Source organism: Lepisosteus oculatus, chromosome 2, assembly GCF_040954835.1.
Source record: "Lepisosteus oculatus isolate fLepOcu1 chromosome 2, fLepOcu1.hap2, whole genome shotgun sequence".
Taxonomy (NCBI): domain Eukaryota; kingdom Metazoa; phylum Chordata; class Actinopteri; order Semionotiformes; family Lepisosteidae; genus Lepisosteus; species Lepisosteus oculatus.
In genome coordinates, this window is record NC_090697.1 from 68,346,473 (window position 1) to 68,368,206 (window position 21,734).

General features: G+C 41.3%; 1 protein-coding gene across 7 annotated transcripts in view; it reads right to left on the reverse strand.

Moving 5' to 3' along the window:
* Window positions 1-21,734, reverse strand: part of slc4a5a (solute carrier family 4 member 5a) — a 50,515-nt gene that overhangs the window by 10,536 nt on the left and 18,245 nt on the right. For 5 of the 7 annotated variants that reach the window (XM_069181548.1, XM_069181573.1, XM_015340882.2 and 2 more), the window contains 16 exons: window positions 21,153-21,208; window positions 18,021-18,178; window positions 17,500-17,587; window positions 15,489-15,643; window positions 14,812-14,940; window positions 14,262-14,436; window positions 13,607-13,740; window positions 12,880-13,151; window positions 9,982-10,043; window positions 8,696-8,896; window positions 7,433-7,546; window positions 4,284-4,445; window positions 3,538-3,716; window positions 2,351-2,423; window positions 1,680-1,748; window positions 607-780 (listed from right to left, as the gene is read on the reverse strand). In XM_069181548.1, the coding sequence (XP_069037649.1) occupies window positions 607-780; window positions 1,680-1,748; window positions 2,351-2,423; window positions 3,538-3,716; window positions 4,284-4,445; window positions 7,433-7,546; window positions 8,696-8,896; window positions 9,982-10,043; window positions 12,880-13,151; window positions 13,607-13,740; window positions 14,262-14,436; window positions 14,812-14,940; window positions 15,489-15,643; window positions 17,500-17,587; window positions 18,021-18,178; window positions 21,153-21,208 (2,201 nt within the window). Of the gene's footprint in view, window positions 1-606; window positions 781-1,679; window positions 1,749-2,350; window positions 2,424-3,537; window positions 3,717-4,283; window positions 4,446-6,202; window positions 6,317-7,432; window positions 7,547-8,695; window positions 8,897-9,981; window positions 10,044-12,879; window positions 13,152-13,606; window positions 13,741-14,261; window positions 14,437-14,811; window positions 14,941-15,488; window positions 15,644-17,499; window positions 17,588-18,020; window positions 18,179-21,152; window positions 21,209-21,734 lie in introns of all 7 variants that reach the window. The other 2 variants (XM_069181556.1, XM_069181565.1) reach the window with 2 other exon arrangements.

Sequence of the window (21,734 nt, forward strand, 5' to 3'; positions counted from 1 at the left end):
TAAAGGTCAAGCAGTGTTCACATTAACAGGTGTTCAAACTTGATTGAGTAACAAAGAGGGATAAACTGCAAAAAAAGACCAAACAGATGAGGAGAGAAAAGGTGAGCAAAAACAGTAAGCAACCTTATGAACAGAAAAAGACGGGACCTGAGGAATTGTGTGATACTGTGCTTGTAATCACCTTGAAATTGTAATAAAACTCTACAGTTTGTGTAACTAGCTGCTATTCTTTTGATTACACCTTGTTGTTGAGTGACTGTTGCTAAGACAATGAAGAAAAAGGTTAAGAGAAACCCTGAAAGAAGAATTAGAACAGGTGCATAAATATATTAGCAAAATAAGTCAAATTGTAGCCTTTAAAAATAAATCACAGGGTTATAGTACTGATTTAAGGCAGTTTGAGGTTGTATCTATGACATTTTGCTTTTTATAATCTGGCAGCCTCTCATGCCAGAAGAAGATATCATGTGTAAGAAATTTCCCTTCGGACAGCTCTATTTCTGATGACACTACAAATAAAATGTATCCGTGCTGTAAGGAAGAACGATGAAGTGAGCATACAGCGTGAAGTACAGGGTTTTTGTTCACGGCTCGGAGATCTCTCACCATGACTGGGAAAATGATTGCCGCCACGGTTGACTTGAGAACCCACAGGACAGCCAGGCAGATCACCTGCACAACTGTGAACAGGTGAACCCTTCGCAGAGGGACATGGCGCAGGTAGATGTAGTCTGGCTGGTGCTTGGCTGGCATCAGGTACAGCTTACACCTGTCCCAGAACTGAAGGACCACACAGATACCACCATTGGTAAAGCAGAAAACCCAGATTCCTCAGCCCAGCACAAGCTGAGATATTAATAATAATAATAATAACAATAATAATAATAATAATAATAATAATAATAATAATAATAAACTTTATTTTATATAGCGCCTTTAAAGGTGGCTTCTCAAAGCGCTTTACAGGATGACAATAACAATGAATAAGAAGACTACAACAATAAATAAGAAGATTTCACAAGATATTCACAGAGCAAAGCCGGCTCTCCATTTCTCCGACAGTGATTTGCCATTTCAAGAGGTCAAAACCAAGCAAGAGTGAGTTTAGGTGTAGAATAAAGAAATGAACTTAGAATTTCCTTAAATTTCCTGGAGTTAGACAAAGAGGAGGCTCTTTTAATATTGAAAAGGAAAACGTTAGTGAGTATGAAGCAGAAGGAAAACAATCTGGAATTCAGGTGTTGCAAGGTGACAGTCCAGTCAATATTCTGATTTAACTAATTATGTTTTTGATTGGTCAAATCCCATTTTTTCTCAGGTCTCTCCCTGAGAATCAAAGCAGTGTGTAATTATTTCAGAGAACCTACATTCACTTTTATTGCCACAGTCAGTGTCAAAACCATTACTGAAATAAGGTTTCTTTTGAACTGGAAAAACTCTAATACTCCCATTGCTAGTTAGTTTTGAAGAAAAGTACTGTTAGACTTATGAGTCTGGAACTGATTTCACTGAAAAGCTGTAACATTGATTCATTGAGGCATTTGTGGGCTAAAGCGCATTGTAGAGTGCTGTTAGTTATGTTTCACAAACGTCACGTTGCTTGAGTGCCCTGGAGAACAATGAGTTGAGGAAATGTGTCCTGCAAATTGCAAAGTCAGGAGAGAACGTCTGTGACGCACCTGTATTCCATTGAGCGAGGCCACTCCCATGTAGAGGAACACACCATACAGCACAGGCATGGGGATGTACTGTGAACGACAAGGGGTCAGCATGGGAGGTGAACACATCTCATAAGAACCTGTTCACTCCTCACATCATCAAGCGGTTTCTGGTACTTCCATCTAGTTTGCTGCAGTGAAGGGAATTTTCATACTCTGTTCATCTCAAACATATTGATATTAAAAATGAACACATATCAATTTATTATTAATAAATAAATGATATGTTATTGGTGCAGTAGTCACATTATGTGATTTTATGTAATTTCCATCTAAACACATCCTCAGTTTTCACCCTTTGAAGTGAAGAATAGCAACATCCAAACACAGCTCAATACTCTCAATATTCTCCCATCAGTAAGATGTTTGATGTTATTACCGGCAACATTTTACGTGAGCCTAGGGGTTCAAAAGCACAGCAGAAAAGAATAATATATAGGGGAGTTTATAAAACATAACCACCGAAAAATACTTTTCATAGGCTGAAGATTTTTGTTTCATCCTTTAAGGGTTCAAAACTATCAGGCTGGTCTTGCTTTCAATACCTCATAGAAAAACATTTTAAAGCAATCGTCGAAGACCTGAAGCAGAGCTTTTTAGTACTGGTATTGGGACAGATAAAACATATTCACCTGGAGAATGGGGGCCATGAAGATGGAGACTCCAGTGAGAACAAACACCATGATGCCAGTGAGCCTCTGTTCTCTGCAGCCCAATGACCATCAGACAGAGGAGAGAAAGCATTAAAACTGCCAGGAGAACGACAGACACAGATCACCTCCCAGGCTGCTACAGTGCTACAGCAAAACCTGCTTGCTCTGCCCTCCAGGAGGACAGTCAGTTTGAACTAGTGCTGTTTCCAAAGAAAGAACCCATCAAGTGTGGACTTGGAGCAGCGCAGTCATCACTTCCTGATTTACTGAGCCCTATGTCTTTTGGAAAACAGGGTATTCAGGTTGGCAAAGGTACTGTGTAACACTGAAGTTTTTCTATAGGTCTCTCCCTTTTCATTATCCACTCCTCTTTCATTCCAACAGAAAACTTGTTGTCCAGGTAAATAATAATTAATAATTGCTTACATAGTATATAGCGCTTTTCTGGACACTCAACACTTTACAGGTAATGGGGACTCCTCTCCACCACCACCAATGTGCAACATCCACCTGGATGATGCGATGGCTGTCATAGTGCACCAGAACGCTCACCACACATCAGCTATGAGTGGGGAGAAGAACAGACTAATGATGGGGATAGATGGGGATGAATCATAGATGGGGATTATTAGGAGGCCATGATTGGTAAGGTCCAAAGGGAAATTTGGCCAGGACGCTGGGGTTACACCCCTGCTCTTTTTGAGAAACACCCTTTGAATGACCACAGACAGTCAGGACCTCAGTTTTACGTCTCATCTGAAGGATGGCACCTTTTTTTTTTTACAGTATAGTGTCCCCGTCACTATACTGGGGCATTAGGACCCACATAGACCACAGGGTGAGCACCCCCTGCTGGCCCCACTAACACCTCTTCCAGCAGCAAACTTAGTTTTTCCCAGGAGGTCTCCCATCCAGGTACTGACCAGGCTCACACCTGCTTAGCTTCAGTGGGCTGCTAGTTGTGGTGCTGCAGGGTGATATGGCTGCTGGCTAATGTAAGATACTTGCTATGCTGGTATTGACAATCTACTGTAGGGCTGTCACAGACGTGTTTGTGGGGAAAACTGGAATGTTACAGTTTGGGGCATGTTCACTTTAATAGGGAGTGATATGTATTTGGATGGTGTGTCAAGGCTCCCACAAAGAATGAAGGGACAGTTCCTCACCGGACTCCCAGGAACTGAGGTTGCTCCCCAGGTGCGCTGGACTCGGTCTCCATTTTCAAGCTGTCAATGTGGGCAATCGAGATGACGGTCGCGGCCACGTACCAGGGCAGGCCCATGAAGGAACACACCGCCATCAGTATCCCAACCCAAAACAGGTCCAGGTGGTATCCTCCTCCCTTCTGCAGAGAGCGCACAGAGGTGCAGCATGTCACTCAAAATGTATTATAGCATCCCGCACCCCCCTGCTTTGGACTGTACCATGACCTTTTCCCCTTTACCAGGGCCACTCTTTCCTCTTCCTCTCCTGTTCTCCCTTCTTTGTCATTGTGTCTATTCAGCATATGCTCTACGTTTTTTTCAGGACATCCAGCTATCTTCCTGCAGTGACTAACGTGCCATTCTATAAATCATAGGGCAATAAACCTCTGTAAGCATGTTTCTCCTTCTGGGCCCTGTCTTTCAACACTGCCCACACTAGGAAACACCAGCATGCAAAAACACAAGGAGTTCCCACAATAGGTAACACACGAAGACTAACCAGGTACTGTATGTTATTCCCGTGATGTGTTCTATGGCACTGCACAGCCTCATTTTTCTCTCAACTAACAAAAATCAAATAACAAATCCTTTCCAGTTTGATATATGTGCTCAACGGCTCAATCTGTTTATCTTGCTGGTTTTTATCGCCTCCAGGAACACGAAACTGACGGAAATGCTGTGATATCTACATGGGTAAACGCAGGCACCTTGAGCTTGTGCTCCTTGCGGTTGACGATGACGGCACTGATCTGCTGGTCCATGAAGATGAGGATGGTCACGAGCAGAGCAGGGAGGAAGCTGGCCAGGTACACCCACCAGGGGTTCTTCCCGAACGGCAGGACGATCCAGCCCCTGCCTGGGCGTGTGGGCTGAGGAATGACACACACTGCACACATCACGCCACACACAAACATTCTCCAGCTCTGGAGACTGTTGCATGTAGCACTGGTATCCACTACACTAGTGTACATTTGGCAATCTTTTTTTTACTTTGACCCACTGTGCCCAGTGATACCATCACATCCATTCCCGCATCTAAAATGTACAACAAAATTCATCCTCACAGTTTCCAAGCAATCAAGAATTAAATAAGCCTCTACTTCCATCTAGTGGTTATAAAAAAATGGTGAAATAAGTGTCTAATAAGTCCTAACAATGGAACTGATGTCTTACAATAACTAACATTTTTCCAGTTGTGGTCAGAGCTAATTATACTCCTACGTGACACTGCTGCATGAAAATATGGCATGCCTTTACAGTAATTCTGCTGATTGAAAACAGGAGCACTACGAGAAAATCAACATAATCCTTTACAATCATAGGAAAGTTAAATCAAAAGACATTGACAAAGAACAACAATAAACATGACATTAGCTTAAGTGAGGATGAACCCTGTATGCAAACAATTCAAAACAATTCAATTCAAGGTACAGTACGTCCAGGCCTCCTTTACTTTTGTCAGCTACAGTTATGCAAACCCAGTGTTTGAGTTGGCAACACGTGATCTCATTTAACAGCAAAACACTATATAGCAGATGTATGTTGTAGCAACACCTGCTACTAACACATTGCCAGCAGCATTTCTGCTTTCACTTGTCACATTGGTCTTAGCAATACTACTATTAACTTAATCCCAAGGCTAAAAAATCTGACAAAATGCACATATACCTGATGTTCAGAGATTCAAATGAAAGAAGAAATATTGATTAGAATGGACAAAATACTGACAGCCTGACTCTCTACTGCTGGTGCTGGAGGTTGTCTTTGTCCTGTTCTTTCTTGAGTCATTTCTGAAGCAATGGGGTAGCAATAAGTATCTTGCGAAAATCAATAGCACTGAGGCCGAAACTCCCCCTTAGAACCCCCTTGAGTGTTAGGTGTTCCTGGCCCAAGCAGCTGTAAGGACCAATCTGAACTAAAACAGCATACCATGGGCCTTTCACCCACATTTTATTTAAAAATCAATTGTGGTGAAAATTGAAATCCTCTAAAACCACCATCACACTGCATTAAACTATCAGCCACCTGCCCCAGTATTGTCGTACCCACCTGAAACCTGGAGCACATTGCACTGGCAATTCTCAACATTGATTTTGCTCCAAATCACACTACTGTCTCTTAAGAAAGGGGTGGTAGTTACAGTCATCTGCCACTAGAGGCCACTATGTGGCTTCTAATTACATTACTGTACTTGTAAATAGTCCTGCTAGGGGCGAAAACCTGGTAAAGGGTTTAGAGTTTCGAGACTTTCATGTGGTAAATAAGGGGCATGCACAGGGCTGGGAGGGGTGCAGAATGCTGTTTTATTCTAAGACCTTGTAAAGGCCTACACTAAACCCTCTTGACATTCCCTTCTTGGGAATGATTGTGGTCTTTGTGGGTTTTTGTGTGTGCAGGTCTCCAGGACCACGCTGGTTGAGGGGGAGACTAGTATAAACCAGTCAAAGGTTCTGGTTATATTTATTTCATAATCAAATAGCCCATGATTTCTGATGAAAAGACTTTTTGACACATCATAAACGAAATCTGCTAGAACCGTTACACACAGTAGCTCCCTGATGTGAGGAGTAGAAGAATGAACATTAGCATTGCGGTATGCACACTAAGGTAGGAACTTAACTCTTACCTTGAACTCTGTGGGCACAATGAGTTTGGGAGTATTGAGCCCTGCTAGCATGTCTATACCCACAAACATCATGATAGACACGAAGATGGAGAAATCGCTGATTAGTTTACGTAGCTGGACAGGACAGACGGCGAGAAAGGAAGAGCAGGAGAGAGAAAAAGAAGAAATGATGACAGAAAAAAATAAAGAGGTTAGTATTTCTCCCTCAATTTGTCAATGTGAGCATGCTGTCCTTGGAGAAATTTCTTAAAAATGTTTTTAAGTTTGACTGCACTGTTCCAGTACAGTGATGATTGCTTTATTGATTTTACATAAAGCATCTTTGATGAAATATCTTCCTTCGCTTTCTCATTCATCTGTTAATGTGTACATAAAGGGTTTGGGGAACTTACATCTTTCATTATATTTGTTTTGTGTTGCGTTACATTGCGTACTTTTCATTATAACAATGAAACAAATGTCATCTCACTTTTAATATCACCACATATACAAGTCATGCCACATTTTTCAATTAAGTGACCAATAATTGCATAATGCTTGTGGATGTGATCCAAGTATTCAAAATTTTCAAAGACATTAAAAATTTCAACCCAGTGGATCTCTTTAAAGTATACTATGAAGCTCAATTAGAGGACACACATGGAAAGTATGTAAAAGAGTATTTAAAACTGAGACAGGAGGCACTTCCTTATAACAAAGGGTTGTGGGAGTGCTGGACCAGATGCCCAGCCATGCTGTTGAAGCCGATATTCTGAGTAGTTTCCAGGAACAAATCCTTCAAATCATCATGTCAATTAACTACCAACTGCCAAATAGGTAGGATGGGCCAAATGTAACCTTTCTTATGTTCTTATTGATGCCTTTTCTCAGGCTGACATGCAAAAAATGTAAATAATAAGGTAATCTACACTGTCATTATGGTTTGATTGCTGAATGATTGGATACTTTTTAAATGATGATCTTCGTAATTACCCGGTTTGTCAATCAGATCATTGAACCCCAAGACACCACCAAATAAATAAATTGAGGTCTCCTTACTGGGGAGTTGACTTTTGTTTGACAAGTAAAAAGGTACCTTGCACCTTTCTCCAGAGAAAACATTATTCTGAAATAAAATAAGCCTTCAGTCTGCGAAGAGAAGTATGCTCTTCCAAGAGAGGAGGAAGATCAGATCACCATGCAAGGAAAGGGGACAGAGCTGATGGTGTAGAAAAGGAGAGGGACTCAGACCTTGATCTCTGTGGGCACGTGCAGTTTGGGAGTGTCCAGAGCCAGCCAGTAATCCACCATGCAGAAAACCAGGATGGAGAGAACGATGGAGAAATCACTGATCAGGGAACGCAACTGGGGAGGAAGGAAAGATGGAGGGAAAGGGAAGCAGAGTGAGGTGTGTAAGAAAATAGAAACAGGTGGGGGAGTGGGGTTGAAGAGTGAGAAGAGTGTGTAGAAAGAGGAACAGGTAGGGTAGACAAAGAGAGAAGAGGAAAAGGGTGGAGAGGGGATCAGGGAAAGGAACCAGGACCAAGTACAAAAATGGAGAGGAAAGGTTGAGATTGAGAAAAGTGCGGAGAAAAACAGATGCAGAGAAAGAGGGACAAGGAGGAAAGGTGGAAAGGGAACATCAGGTCAGGGCATGGAAGAACACTTTTCCACTCTTAAAATGACATTCCTCAAGATCTGATGAAGTCCAACAAATACAAACACATGAGATACAGATAAAACTGAAACCACTCAACACCCCAATTCATTACTTTCTGTCCTAACTTATTCCCCTCATAGCAATGTCCTTTAATAATCCCACCCCATCTGCCCGAAATAATATCACAATGGTGTACTTCTCCATCCCTTCCTCTAGCAACAGGCCTGGATTAATTAATGTGCCCCCAGCTTAAAAGCTGTCCCCCACACACTGACCGGCAAACGGAAACAAAGTTTTTCAATAGACCCACTTTAAAATTGCCGTAGCTGAATTGAAAGAAACACACTGCTGTCACAGAGAGCATTATTTTAAGATGTCTGGTTGCTGAAAATATGTAAACAGTTCCACCAAAAGAAACTTGGTTTAGGAAAAGAAAGGTGAGGAAAGGATAGGAAGTATAGTTCCTGTGATCTGAAATGGTTCTCTTTGAAACTGCATTCATGGTAGAGCTGTGGAGTCACAAACTTCAGTAAATTCCTTCAATAAGGTCCAAACTTCAAACAAAATGGAGATAGACCCTGATTTTCCCAACTTCCATAGATGCTGTGTGTTTTTGAACACAGCTGAGAGTCACCATTGACTGTGTGCCTTCAAATGATGTGGTAATGATCTTGAGGGATATTGGAGTGGCGCTAATGATTTTGGCTTCCCGATCAACTCTGATGCCACAGAGGTCTGACATCCTGCAAATAAATTCAATCAGCAGCAATGGCTTTGATTTACTCATCTGACCTCTGGTCTTAAGCCTGCTTTTCCATAAGACTGCTCTTCTCTGTCTGGGTGCCTGGGCTCACCTTGGTGGGGAAGTAGCGGCTGGACTTAAACTTCTTCAGTGTGACAGTCATGGTGTAGGTGCCGAAGAAGAGGATGAAGGACATGAGAGCCAAGTCGGGGACATACTTGCAGGTCTTGCCCACCAGACTGCCCCCATACTTCAGACACTCCTTCTTGCTCAGTTGGCTCCAGTCCAGCGCTGTGACATTGACAGGATTGTACTGACAGGGACACACAGACACAGAGAGAGAAAGAGCGAGAGCAACAGAGAGAGAAACACAGAAAAAGAGAGAGAAAGGGGAGCCAATAGCATAACTCAGAGTAGCACCTTAACATCCAGGTCACTCACAACACATGAAGCCAGCAGCCCTCTGTTGCAGCCAACAGTCCAGGATCATGCTACTGTATATGCAGTCTATGAATATATGCATGTTCATTGCCATAGATACCAAACTATAAACCTGACATCAATGAACCTCATCTCAATTAGCTTCCAGTCATTTGTAAGTTGCGATGTTAAGATGCTTTAAAAACTAAAGCTGGTCTACATCATACCCGTCAACACATTTTCATAGTCTTTTGTATGATTTACTGATTTCAAACATTTAAAATCCTTAAAACTCTCCAACGTGGGGGATGTAGCCCCCCCTGCATATTTCAATACATAGAAAGCTATGCTTCCTGCACTCGGGATCTACATTAAAAATAAAAGGCAAGGCTACTGTCAGCTTTCGGTCTTCATCATCTCTGTAACGATGAAAGGCCACAAGACACAGAGGTCATCTGTAAAACGCGACGTCTGCTACTGTGTGCTGCTGCAGCAGGCCGGCTGTAAAGATGGCGGAACTGTCTATTGATCAAGTGATCATGCAGATGCGTCCGCAATAGACCCTGCACGGCAGACAGATCTGTTGTGGTGCCTGGGTCTGCTCTGACGACGGAGTGGATGTTGTGTGTCTCCTATTTTGAAGGCAGATCCTATTCCTACAGTAGGGCTGTGAGCAGGCTGGGGTACCGGACCACAGCCGCTTCACATGCCTTCTAGATCGAGCGTCTTGCCCGTCTTGTACCGCCAGTCGCTCCCCTCAGTGGTTTCAGCTAGCCTGAGCAATGGCTGGTGCCTGGGGTTTCCAAATATATTCGGTTGGAATTTAAAAAAAAAGACTCCCTACTGTACATGTCCAGACTCCAGTTTTAATTGAAAAGGCTATATGGAAAGGAATCGAAACATGGAGGACAGAGGAGTTTCTGATTAAACCTGAAGCGATGCAGCTAAATCTATCCAGCACAAAACAAAGCAACTTACCACAGAGATATTAGTGTTGTTTGGGGCCACCAGAGCTGAAACATTGAAGGTCATTGTAGCCACTGTTTAAATACAAAACAAGGATAGGTTAACATTCATAAATTGTACTTTTCAGATACTGTAGATGTACTAGATGTACTTTTTCCACAAAATGCAGACATCTGTGGATGTCTTGGCCATATTTTGGGATGTATTTGAAATGTAAGAAAAAAGTTGTTTAGCTGTTTCCTCCATTTTTTTTCTGGATCACATTCACCATCTTTGTTGCATTTGTAAACCTTTGTTGCACGCTAAAATGGACACAATCAAAATCACATTCTACATGCGGAACTCTCTTTTTCTTTGCAAGTAAAACAAGTAAAATGATAAGTATAGTAAGATTTTACTGGTAATTCTAATCCTAACCCTAACTCAAACATAAAAAAGCTGTTTCTGGCATTTCTGTAGACTACATTAATTCTATATTTTAAAGATCATTTGTTATCTTGAAATAATGACATAATTTTCATGTGATTATGAGATAACTTGGTATTTTTGTCCTTGATGACAGTGATTTGCTCCAGACTGCTTTTTAATAGCATGTTACAAAAAAAGCATAGAAATTCAAACAGTGTCACAGCAGATGCTTTTACAGTAGTGAATAGCTAGCACACTAATTGATTCTGACTACATTCTGGTTCATTAAACCACATTTTCAGCTCATTAATTCTTAGTTTACATCTAATTTCTCTGCTTTTTTAAGGTGTTACCAAATACTCAGGTATCTTCAGTTTGATATACCTCTATCTTTTGATCATGTGATCTCATTTGGTAATGTGACATGATCACAGTACAGAAATAGCCTTAAAGTCAGAACAGGGTTAAGGAGGGTGCTGAAAGATACCATTTCATATGCAAACCAGAGGTGGATCCTGCTAACAGCTTTAGAGAAATGTGAATATTGTGATCTGTGAGCTCATAGTCGCATCTGATCTTCAGACAGGCTTTTTAATAAAAGAGTACAAGTGGCATGGTCAATTTCTGCAGGGCAATTTGTATTTGGGATCCAGATCTGAATCTTCAGGTGATAGCATGTTTGTTCAATCACACTCAGCACCACAGCAGGACAGATTATGTCAGAGCACATTTTGCAGAGCTGTAAATAAATGTGATACTCACTCAGAATTAATAGCAGCCGAAATGTGTGTGTGCAGCAGAAAGAGACATGGTACAAATCAGTTACAACAGTTAAAAATCACAGACATTTTTAAAATGCAACTACATGGAGGTCTTTATATCACAGGACACTTCCTTGGGTTTTGGAAAAAATACCAAAACACAATTTAGTGGTAAACTGATTCTTTTGCAGTCCGTTAAAGACAAATCATTGAAAGAACTCGTGATTATTTATGATTATTACATTATGGCAGAAAAATCTAAATTTCCTCAAAAACATAAAACACAATAATTCAGACATAAAGACCTCACAATATCTTACGTCTATAGATTTTACACAGCCACACCAACCCAATTATTATTATCTTTTAAATATTCCTTAAGGTTCAAGCATTGTGGTGCTAAAAAAGAAAAGGGAATATTTTGTGCATGTAAGAGAAGAGAACCTGCAACTTCAGTATATACAGTATGTACAAAATGACAGATAATAAGACAGCCTTTTCATTTTTCAACACCTCCTTGGTGATAAAGAATTGTGGCAAGATGAGACAAAAATCTACATCTCAACATTTTGTATAGTGGAAGACAGAGGTCAGGTATGAAGCAGGATTAATGATGATCAATAATGAAGATTTTTTAAGATACACCCCCTTTTTGACTCCCTCAAGTGGAGTCAAGCTTGAAATACATCTCATTATGGAGTGATCTTGAATCTCCAGAGATGAATGAAATCTCTGAATGCCTCTATACAGATAAGCAGATACATCAAGCAAAATACATATCACTCCTATTTGTGCAAAGCTGGCTAAAAGGAACAACACTGAAAAGTGTCCAGTTACATTTCTGAAGAGATTTTAAGTGTTTGTTCCTTCAAAAGTTGGAAGGATAACAATTTAAATTTCCTAAGGTACAGTATGCTCAGGATTTAACTAACTTTCTATATAGTGTTCTGCTAAAATCTACTTGCTTTACTGTTTAATTTATTGATCCACCAAAACAGCTTTAGGATGGAAATATCAAAATGGTCCATATCTTAGGAGTAATGAACCCCTTGGGACTGTACTTTTTGGTGAGCTTAAAGATAAGAACTTGATGGAATTTAGGGTGAATGAATTGACTTGGAAATCTCTTCGATCTGTAGTTTTACAAATGTACAAATATGAATTGAGCACACTTATATTGTTTTGGATTGCAGAGATACAGCACACAGATAAACAATATTAATAAGCAGTTTGAGTTTAATTAAAATGTATATTCATGCACCAAGAAATGTATACAAGTGGCCGTAAATGTACTGTCCAACTAATGTAACAAAAACATAGATCCTAAAGTTATTTAAGGTTATAAAAGCCTTTAAGACTTTAAGACTAAAAGGGGCTGAAAGAACTGATGTTTTTTTCTAGAAAACCACCATGAAACAGAAGTTTCTAAACCAAACTTTTGAAAACTCCAGACCCGATTTTCCACTGTGGGGAAATTATGGGCAAACTGCCCAAATAATTAACTTACTAATGATTGGGCAGTTTGCCTAAAGAGGATAATAAGTACCTTAGAGTGAAAGGATACATTTAAAAAGAGATTTTTAAGTTCTTTAAGCCAGAAAACTGCAAATGAAACTGCTGAGCAGATGTGGAATAAGTAGGGAAAAATAATTAAAAACAAGGCACTGTCAGTGACTTCACCCTCCTGCCCCACTCCCCTTCTGTTCCTCCCCCAGAGGAAGTGAGCCAAGGGCAGACTCACCTGGATCAGGGGCCATGCATTCGCACTTATACAAGGTCACGTAGTCGGATTTGAAGTCAGAGTTGATGGGGTAGTACTTGAAGGCACCTATCATTTTCTTGATGGCATCGTAGATGAAGATGAAGGAGATGAGCGTGGAGAAGCCCTCTTCGGTGAAGCGGGTGATGTATTTGATGATGAAGCTAGCATCTGTGGCGACTAACACAAAACACTGCAGACAGGAGTGCAGCCCAATCCACAACCGGAACTCCAAGTAGTCAATGTCGTTTCCCCTAGGACAGGAATTACAGTGACACTCACTTAAATACACACATGTTGGTATGTTTGGGATTTTATCTTACTGCTTTATTTTATTTTTTGCTAAGAATGCGAAGGTTGCAACTGGTGTGAATGTGCATGTATGTATATGTCTCTGTGCACTGCTGATAAGTGGAGAAACCCATAGATTACATTATTTCTCCTTCAAATTCTAATTAATTGAAAGAAACCTAGCTGTAACTAACATTTACATGAAGCACTGGTATTGTCAGAGATGATGTAAAATATATGACAAAAGAATGTCTTTGACAGGACATCCAACATAATTTATATATTATGACATACTTTTTTTAAGTCTGTGTTCACTTGCCTGTGGAGGTGTGCATGCATACCTGTATATATATGTGTATCTGTATGGATTTTCAGCCCATAGGTGTATGCAGAACACTTACAGCCTGTAGGCTCTTACTTGCTAAAATCAAACAGCAGCTTCTCGAAGATTAGAATGGGCCCTGTGCTGCTCAGGATGATGAGTGGCTGTCCCCCAAAGAAGCAGAACACAGTGCCTGCCATTGCCGTGCCGAGGAAACTCTCCATCACGCCCTGGCACAGACACAGAAAAACCATCATGCACAGTTCTGCACACAGGTGAAATTTCTCAGTACTATACAGTATATCGACAGCGCCAGCCCTGAAGGCAAAAGCCACAAACACAAACCACAGGTTTCTAAAAGGACAATGAAGTTCTTCTTCTATCAAGGTAAGACTCCAAGCTGATGTGTTAATTCTTAGTTCTTGGAAAACAGAAACAAGCTTGATAGTTGCAAGAAGAAGGTGGATTAGACAGGGGTGAGGATCAGAGCATATCCTGTTTCCAGTGCAGCTTGAGCAGGACCTCCGTCCTGGAATGTGAGGGTACCTATCTGTGCATGGCAAACAGTACGATTAGATTGAAAAACATGTGACTTCAATTACACCCATTACCTTTTAGACTTATTGAACACCCTTTTCATGTACAGTAGATGTTATCTGATGGCTGTCTGTTGTATACAGATGTTGCTTTGAGTGCCTTTGAGAGACACTGTGCGGGTGTAGGTGTGAAGAGCGAATGGTGCAGGATGTACCTGGTAGTTGTCTGTGGCATCTCCCAGCAGCCCCCCGAAGGTGATGGCATTGGTGATGCAGCCCAGGTAAATGAAGAGGATGGTGGAGATGGACTGGATATGGAAGCCCTCATATAAGTCACTGGGAAACCACGGCAGCTTTCTCTTGATGTCGAGGAAAAGTCCTCCGCAAAACCTGCAGCAGAGCATGCCTCAGGTCAATGTAGAAAACAAGTCAATGCAGGAGCACACAAATGCCACAGCTGACATCTGAGAGTGCTTTTCAGCAGCGATAACACCACCATCATCATCGTCAAGAATAAGAATAAGAATAAAAAAACAACAGTACATTAAATCAACTTAGAATTAAACAAGTAAAACCACTTAGGCTTCCTTAAACAAATGAGAGTTTTACACATTAATAAAACAGGGTCCGGATCCTGCAGGTCTAAAAGGGGCTCCCATTCTCCAGAGTCACACCACCCTACCAGCCAACAGTCAGAGCACAGATCTGATCGTTTGCCTACGTAGGAACGTGTGCTCCTCCAGACTCCCTGTTGTCCGAGCATACCTCCCTGTCCAGAGAAGTTCCTCGCCCACTTCGTGGGGTGCTGGCATCTCCTCGTCCTCACTGACACCTCCTCCACCTCCTGCCATCCCATTCATTTGTCCCGCCTCGTTCACAGAGAACACAGACTTCCTGTGGAGACGGCAGGCTGATTTCACACAGTGCTTTTGAAAGCAATCATCTCAAAACACTTTAGTCATTTTGCATGTGTTTCAGATGGTGTACACTTAGCAGCTGTTTTAATACAGCACGTATTTCTTTCTCAAATGAACACTGAATGCCGAGTAGCTGAAGCATTTATTTGGATAATTGGTGCAAAGATGTGTAAATGTTCTTAATAATAGGAAAGAAAATCTCCACACTCCAAGCAAGGCATGCATGTGAAACAGTAAGGTGTGAGATACACATCGCTGAACAAAGTGCTTGTAATACAGTAACAGTTTGTCATACTGATTAACAAAACCTTCCTAGAACACCTGTTCTCACCTACTGTGTTGGTGCATGGGATGTTTATTGGGTGTGCAGTGAATGTGGGTCTTCAGTGTGAATCAGTGTGAGTATGCAGTTTAATAGTGCATGCAATATCAAAGAAAAATATGTTCTGTTTAGCTGATCATTTGTTTCTGGGTGGGTGTGAGTGTCCAGTGTACTGTTTGTGTGAAAGAGGTCATTCAGCTGACCTCTTCTCAGCAGAGGGCAATTTCTTTGGTGGTTCTATGCGGATTGTGGGGTCCCACTCCCCAGGAGGAAGAACAATGACCTCATCCAGAAACTCGTCAATGCCTGCGATCAGGTCCTCTCTGTCCCGCGCCTTATACGCCACATCACTGAAGAGCTGCACAACAAGGGCAATCACGCACCAGAAGCAAAGACAGACACAGGTCACATCACAGAGATACCATGCAGCACACAGATAAACTATAAATAACTATACTATATACTCTATATATAAACTATATAGAATACAGTATACAAGAGAAGGAAAGCCATTGATTGAGCAGTAAAAATGTATTTACTCAAGTCCTAAGCAAAGTTTTAAGAAGCGTTTGAGAACCTAAGTGATTGAAGAGTTAGCAGAGCTCAGGGGCCTATTCAAACGCCATTAACAACCACACTAAAGTTAACATCTATTTAGTTTTATCCCATATAGGAGATTAACACAAAACTATCCGGAAACTGAAATAAATCTTTTAAGGAATCCATTTAATAATGGAGAGACAGGGCTTGAGAAAGATCTTTGGATTGAAAAATTAGCTTTTGTTTAAATCCCTGTTTGTGGAGAAGTAGCTGCGCAAGAAGGATTATACTGTACCTCTTTTACAAATGTTAGTTTAAACATTTTTCTTGATACTGATATTATATCAGATGGCTATTGACTTTAGGTTACTTTTTTCCTTTAATTACATGGTAAATTAACATTGCAAATGTTGTATGCATATAGACCGCTGAATTCCTTAAGCCAGGAACATCCTACCCAATGTGACCACAGTTCTTCTCTGGGGAAGGCAGCCACAAAGAGCAAACTTCTGAGAAAAAGGCATCACACACCGCCAGATGCAACTATAGAAGGTTTATATAATTATTTAACATATTTCCTGAAGTACAATATGTCCCGAGTTCCCAGCAGTCATTGTGCAGTTTATACAGCAACAACAGGGCAATATACAGTACATGATTAAACTGTATATTGTAATTTGGAATTAAAATTGTAATGCTGTTCACACAACAATGTCAAAAATGATGACAAGAGTAAAAATGATGTGCACTTCAAATTTCAATGCTGTTTGCAAATCTTCTTATGCCTTGGTCTTTATTGCCTTGTCACAGAAGGATTTGAAAGCAATACAGTAAAAGCAAGAGTGTTCTTGCCATTTTGGACCTGCATTGTTTTGCTGCTGTTCACAGCTTCTGCATTAAGACAATTTTTGTGGAAGGTTGATGCAACCCTACAAACCTCATAGCCCGACGTACTTTCAGTGTGATTGAAAACTCGTGTTGGCTTTGATTGCTTTGGGGCTGATGTGCTCCTGAGTTTAAGTGACAACTGCAGTATTGCTCCAATGAAATCAAAACTTTCACTCTAAACTGTGCAGATTAGCTGGTCAATGGACAGATGTCACCACTCGAAACTACTGTTGGGCAGGAAGGATCATTTTCCTTTATTTTTCATGTTATAAACATTAAATCTGGATATGCTAAAAGTTTCTGTATCTTAGCTGGCAGCCATGACTCCTGCAATATACAGGCAGAATAAAGACGACCTGACAAGCAAGTTGTCATAATCTTCCTGTTGTCCATCGTTTGGCACCGCACGCTCTACAGAGAATCACAGGAGAGTCCGCTGTTAGGCTCCCAGAAAAGAGTCACGGCTCTGCCGAGTGCCCGAGGAGTCCCAACGGATTAATCCCAGACCAGACCCTGGCAAACACTCTGCTGATTGTGCGTTTCAGGAATACTGGTCAAAGACAACTTCTGACATGACCCAGGCTTGGATCTGCATCTTGGTGCTGTACAGCTCAAATCTTTACCATCTGAGTCTTTCCAGAGCCTTCTGTTCGTTTTTGATTCAATTTACAACCTAGTACTTGGACCAATCTGGTTACAGCCCAGAGCTCCACAACACAGTAATGACATACAGGCCAGTGACTCGACGTTCTCAAGCAAGCATCTTTCTTGTAGTCTCATGCTTACATCATCCACCATGAGCGTGGCAATGGCCCTTCCTATCTCGTTGTAGGATTTCGCTTTTCCATGGGGACCAAGCAAAACAAACAGGAACCTGGGGGACACAGGGAGAGACAGGCAAAGTCAGAGAGAGTGCAATATGCAGCTGGCTGAAACAGTAACAAGCAGAATACAACTCTTTAGCAGGTTATGGTCTGATTACTTTCTCCCAGCATAGCTGTAATATATACAGGTATATACTGTATATTGTCAGTATTACAAGTCCTATATTTTGTCTGATATTCAGTAGTGATCGCAGAGAGAGATGTTTCAGAGAGAGATGGGAGCTGGCAGGTGGTGTAACACTGTGACCCTGTTTAAGAGTGATGTCTTAATCTCTCCCAAGTTTGTTGAAGTGAGAACTGGCTCTTCTGGGATGGTCGATACCTAATGTCAAATAGACCTCAGCCACTGCTCTGTTCTGGGCTTTGCAACAGTGGATGCTCCCAGAGTCACTTTTTCACCGTCGGGACATGGCGAGGGCTGACCTGGTGGGCACGGGCACCTCGGTGAGCCCGCCCAGCGTGGTGGCCTGCGCCAGCCGCACAAACGCCACGAAGGGCTTGTCCAGGAAGTCCACCTCCCCCACCAGCACATTTGAGGCTTCGGCGTCCCGCGGGATCTTCTTCATGAACTTGTTCTTCAGCTGAGGACACAGGCCAGAGACAGAGTTAGAGCAGGACACACCTGGGACCCCGCCTGTGACGCAGGTACTGATCTTCATGTTTGAACACACTGGGAATGTGATGCTCCCACACTACTGCTTGCACATGTTTCTCCATTTACTCTATTAACTGGAAGCTTTAGTACAAACTGCAAAAATGAAAGAAAAACACTTACAGATTTTTTTTTTTACATGAACATGTTTGCCATTAAAACAAGGTGACAAGCTTGAAATGACCAACAACTAATATTGCTTTCTTCATGTAAGAAACTTACTTATAGAATTATGTAAATGCAATAAATGCAGCCAATGCGATAGGGGCAATATACAGCCCTGAAAATATTACTGGGAGCTTGTACGCTTGATAAATACTGTAAAAACTTGTATTATTAACTTTTAGGGATGACAGATTAAGGGGAGGAAGGAATGAAAGTATTAGATAATTCAGTTGTACCTCTGAATTTCAGTTTGTCCAAACATCACTAAGATGTGCAGTTAGACAAAGACAGCAGTAAAATAGAATGCAGGGAGCAGATTTTTCCTTTGCTACAATGCACTCTACAGTGGCCAGGAACTTTGATTTAAGCTTCCAGCTATGGGTTGCTTAATTAAACTGGCCAAAATCAATCAGCCTGTTTCCTACCATATCTTACTGTTTTTTTTTTATTTAAACAACAACAAACATTTAACAAGCTTCTATAATCAAGCGCAAAAAAATAAACTGGTCATGAATATAAACATTCATGATAGACAGTTAACCACTTGGAGTTTCATCACTGTAGTTCTGAGTTGCACTAAGGAAGGCGGAACTGGATCTGGCTGCCATGATTGATCATCATGCAGAAAGTTAATTATTATACCATGTAAACAGAAAGCACAATTCCAGGGGCTTTTGTAGTGTGGTAACTTCTCACCCCATAATCACTGTCTATGGAAGTAGAACACTGTGACAGCAACTTTCAATTAAATTAAAATGTAATGGAAACAGGGTGAATCATTGTAATGTGGATTAAAGGACCATGGTAAAATGCAAAAGTCACCACATTAATCATGGAAAAGTTTAATTAGGCAGCGGTGTGCAGCAGACATTGTTTGCCAACTGTTAAATGTCACTGTCTCTGATGACTACATGTGACACTATGAAAACGTGGGCCAGAGAGAAAACTCCGCAGTTTTCAATGCAGCTCAATACATTTCTGTACAGACATCCTGCCATGCCCTCTGGTATTCTCATTAGGACACCACTGAGAGTCAATATTCAAAAAGAGCACTGGGGTGTTTGGCCGAGGGAAGCATTTTAAATCCGCATATTGTACCTGGTAAATATACAATAGGTATTTCAAATATGCTGATCCTGAAACCGAAGGAAGGAAACACCAGGTACCAAGAGTTATTTGTAGTCCATGTTGAGTAATTACATTACCATGATTGCCTTAATACTTGCTTGGTATTCACATTTTGCAAGATTACTATAAATATATGGTCTCTATTTCATCATAAAGGACATATACTATGTAACACATGGGGAAAAAAAACATGTTGGGAATATTTTTTTTGATAACGCAGGAATTGTCCCATCTAAATCTAAACACAGAAGAACACTGAATGTTCCTTCATTGAGCGTTTTATAGTGTCAAGAATGTTCTGCCTGCATGATTCAGGTCTCCTACTGTAAAGAATGACAGTGCACCCTGGTAGGTTTCTAAGAAATACTTGCCCTCCCACCACGTGCACAAGGAATGGCAAGTGCTTAGGCAAAATCATTTCATAATCTTTTAATGCCACTTTGAAAGTCAAATTGATGTTGTTTTTTCAGCAATATGAACAAGCCTGAATTGTTGTTGCTTTCCCCCCATAAGTCCCCAGTTAAAGCCCAGACTGCGTGTGTGCTTGGGAGGTAAAACTAAAATAGCAGCATGACTTCAGACCTGGGGTGCTTTCATGCACTGGGGTTTCTAATACAGCCCCCTGGTACCATGCAGTGATTTGGCTGAGGGAAATCAGTTTAGATTTTCGGGTTTTTAAGTCTGTGAGCCAGATCCCACTGTGAACAAGGACACCGACGAACAGATGAAAAGGAGGCATAGCAGGTGTTATATTCATGTCCAGTAAAAATTAATTAATCCCCAGCTAATGTGGGAGGCTGCGGGGGGGAGCTTTGAAGATATAAAACCTTTGTCACCAGGGTCAAAACATGCTGCCCTACGATCTATGGTGACCCCAGGTATAAAAATAATATAAAATCAGATTGTGAATACCTCAGAGTATTAAGTAACTTTCTTCTCCATTTCTTTAGCATGACCGAAGAGTGACCTAACAGCAGGTTTCGGCCAGTGGCTTTTCTAAAATGCCCTCTTTTGCCTTATATTCCAGCAAGGTATCCCAGCGGCTTTGGAGGCGAGTTGTAAAGAGATTAAGGTCCCTTCACATGACTGTTTACTAGACCAGGATTTCTCCCACCTCCAGAGAATCAGACCCAGCCTTGTTTATGATGGTAAATAGGAACAAGGCCTGACTGTTACCTTCCTAAGCTCCCCCAAAGCTGGAGTGACAGCAGCAGTTAATGAGGACGCAAAAATAAACAATAACGGAATTGAGACTGAGGTACCAACTCTTTGAAAAGTCACAATATAATATAGGTGGGTAGCTGCGTCAGCATGCGTAGGCTGCAAAGGAACAAGTAATAGGTTTATTCCATGCTGAAAAAAAGAAGAAAGAGAACACAACGTTTCGGCCGTGGAGCCTTCTTCAGGTGTGAGAGAGACAGGGCAGTAGGCAAAGGATATAATATAATAATATAATATAAGGATATAATAATATAATATAGACTGCTTTAAAGTAACACTACTTGTTTACCGTAATCTTGAAAAAGAATAGGTATTGTACAAATGTTGTGCTCTGTATATCTAAGAGGCGGTTTCTGAAATCACTCCAAATAGAAGAAGCGTTGATTTACCTGGTCAGTGCTGGGGGTGTCAGAAATGTCATTCATGCTCCTGCTTTGTGCATGACCTGCGTGGAACCAGGGGAAATAAGAAAAGGCATTACCACTTGAACCAGCAGTGACATCAGCATCTCATGAGTCAAGATGGTGCTCGCTGCTCTTTTCACGCGCTCTTGCTGCTCAGCACATGGGCTTCTCACACAGAGGAAGCGGGGGCACCTGTGAGTTAGGAATAGTTTGCCACTCCCGAAGCACTTGAGCTGCACTGTGTAACAGCAGCTTGTGTGAAAGGAAGCACTTCTTTTTTGACTGGTTGCTATACCTGCTTTTGAGCATTCTCCAGTTCTCACTCTCAAATTGAGAAGTTCTGGTCTTCAGTGTCTAGTAGCCTTAAGTGAAATAGCGTAACTCAAGTGGTGTCAGGAGTAAGGAGCTATTTGTCTGTACAACTTGAAAAAGAACCACGTTTTTCCTTTGTGTGGGGACTTGCAGTTTGCATCATGAAGCTTTGAAATTGTAATCTCTTCTAAGCTCTGAGGAGTTATGTTAAGCTAACCAAAGCCTGGAACATTATATAACACTCAGCAATCTACC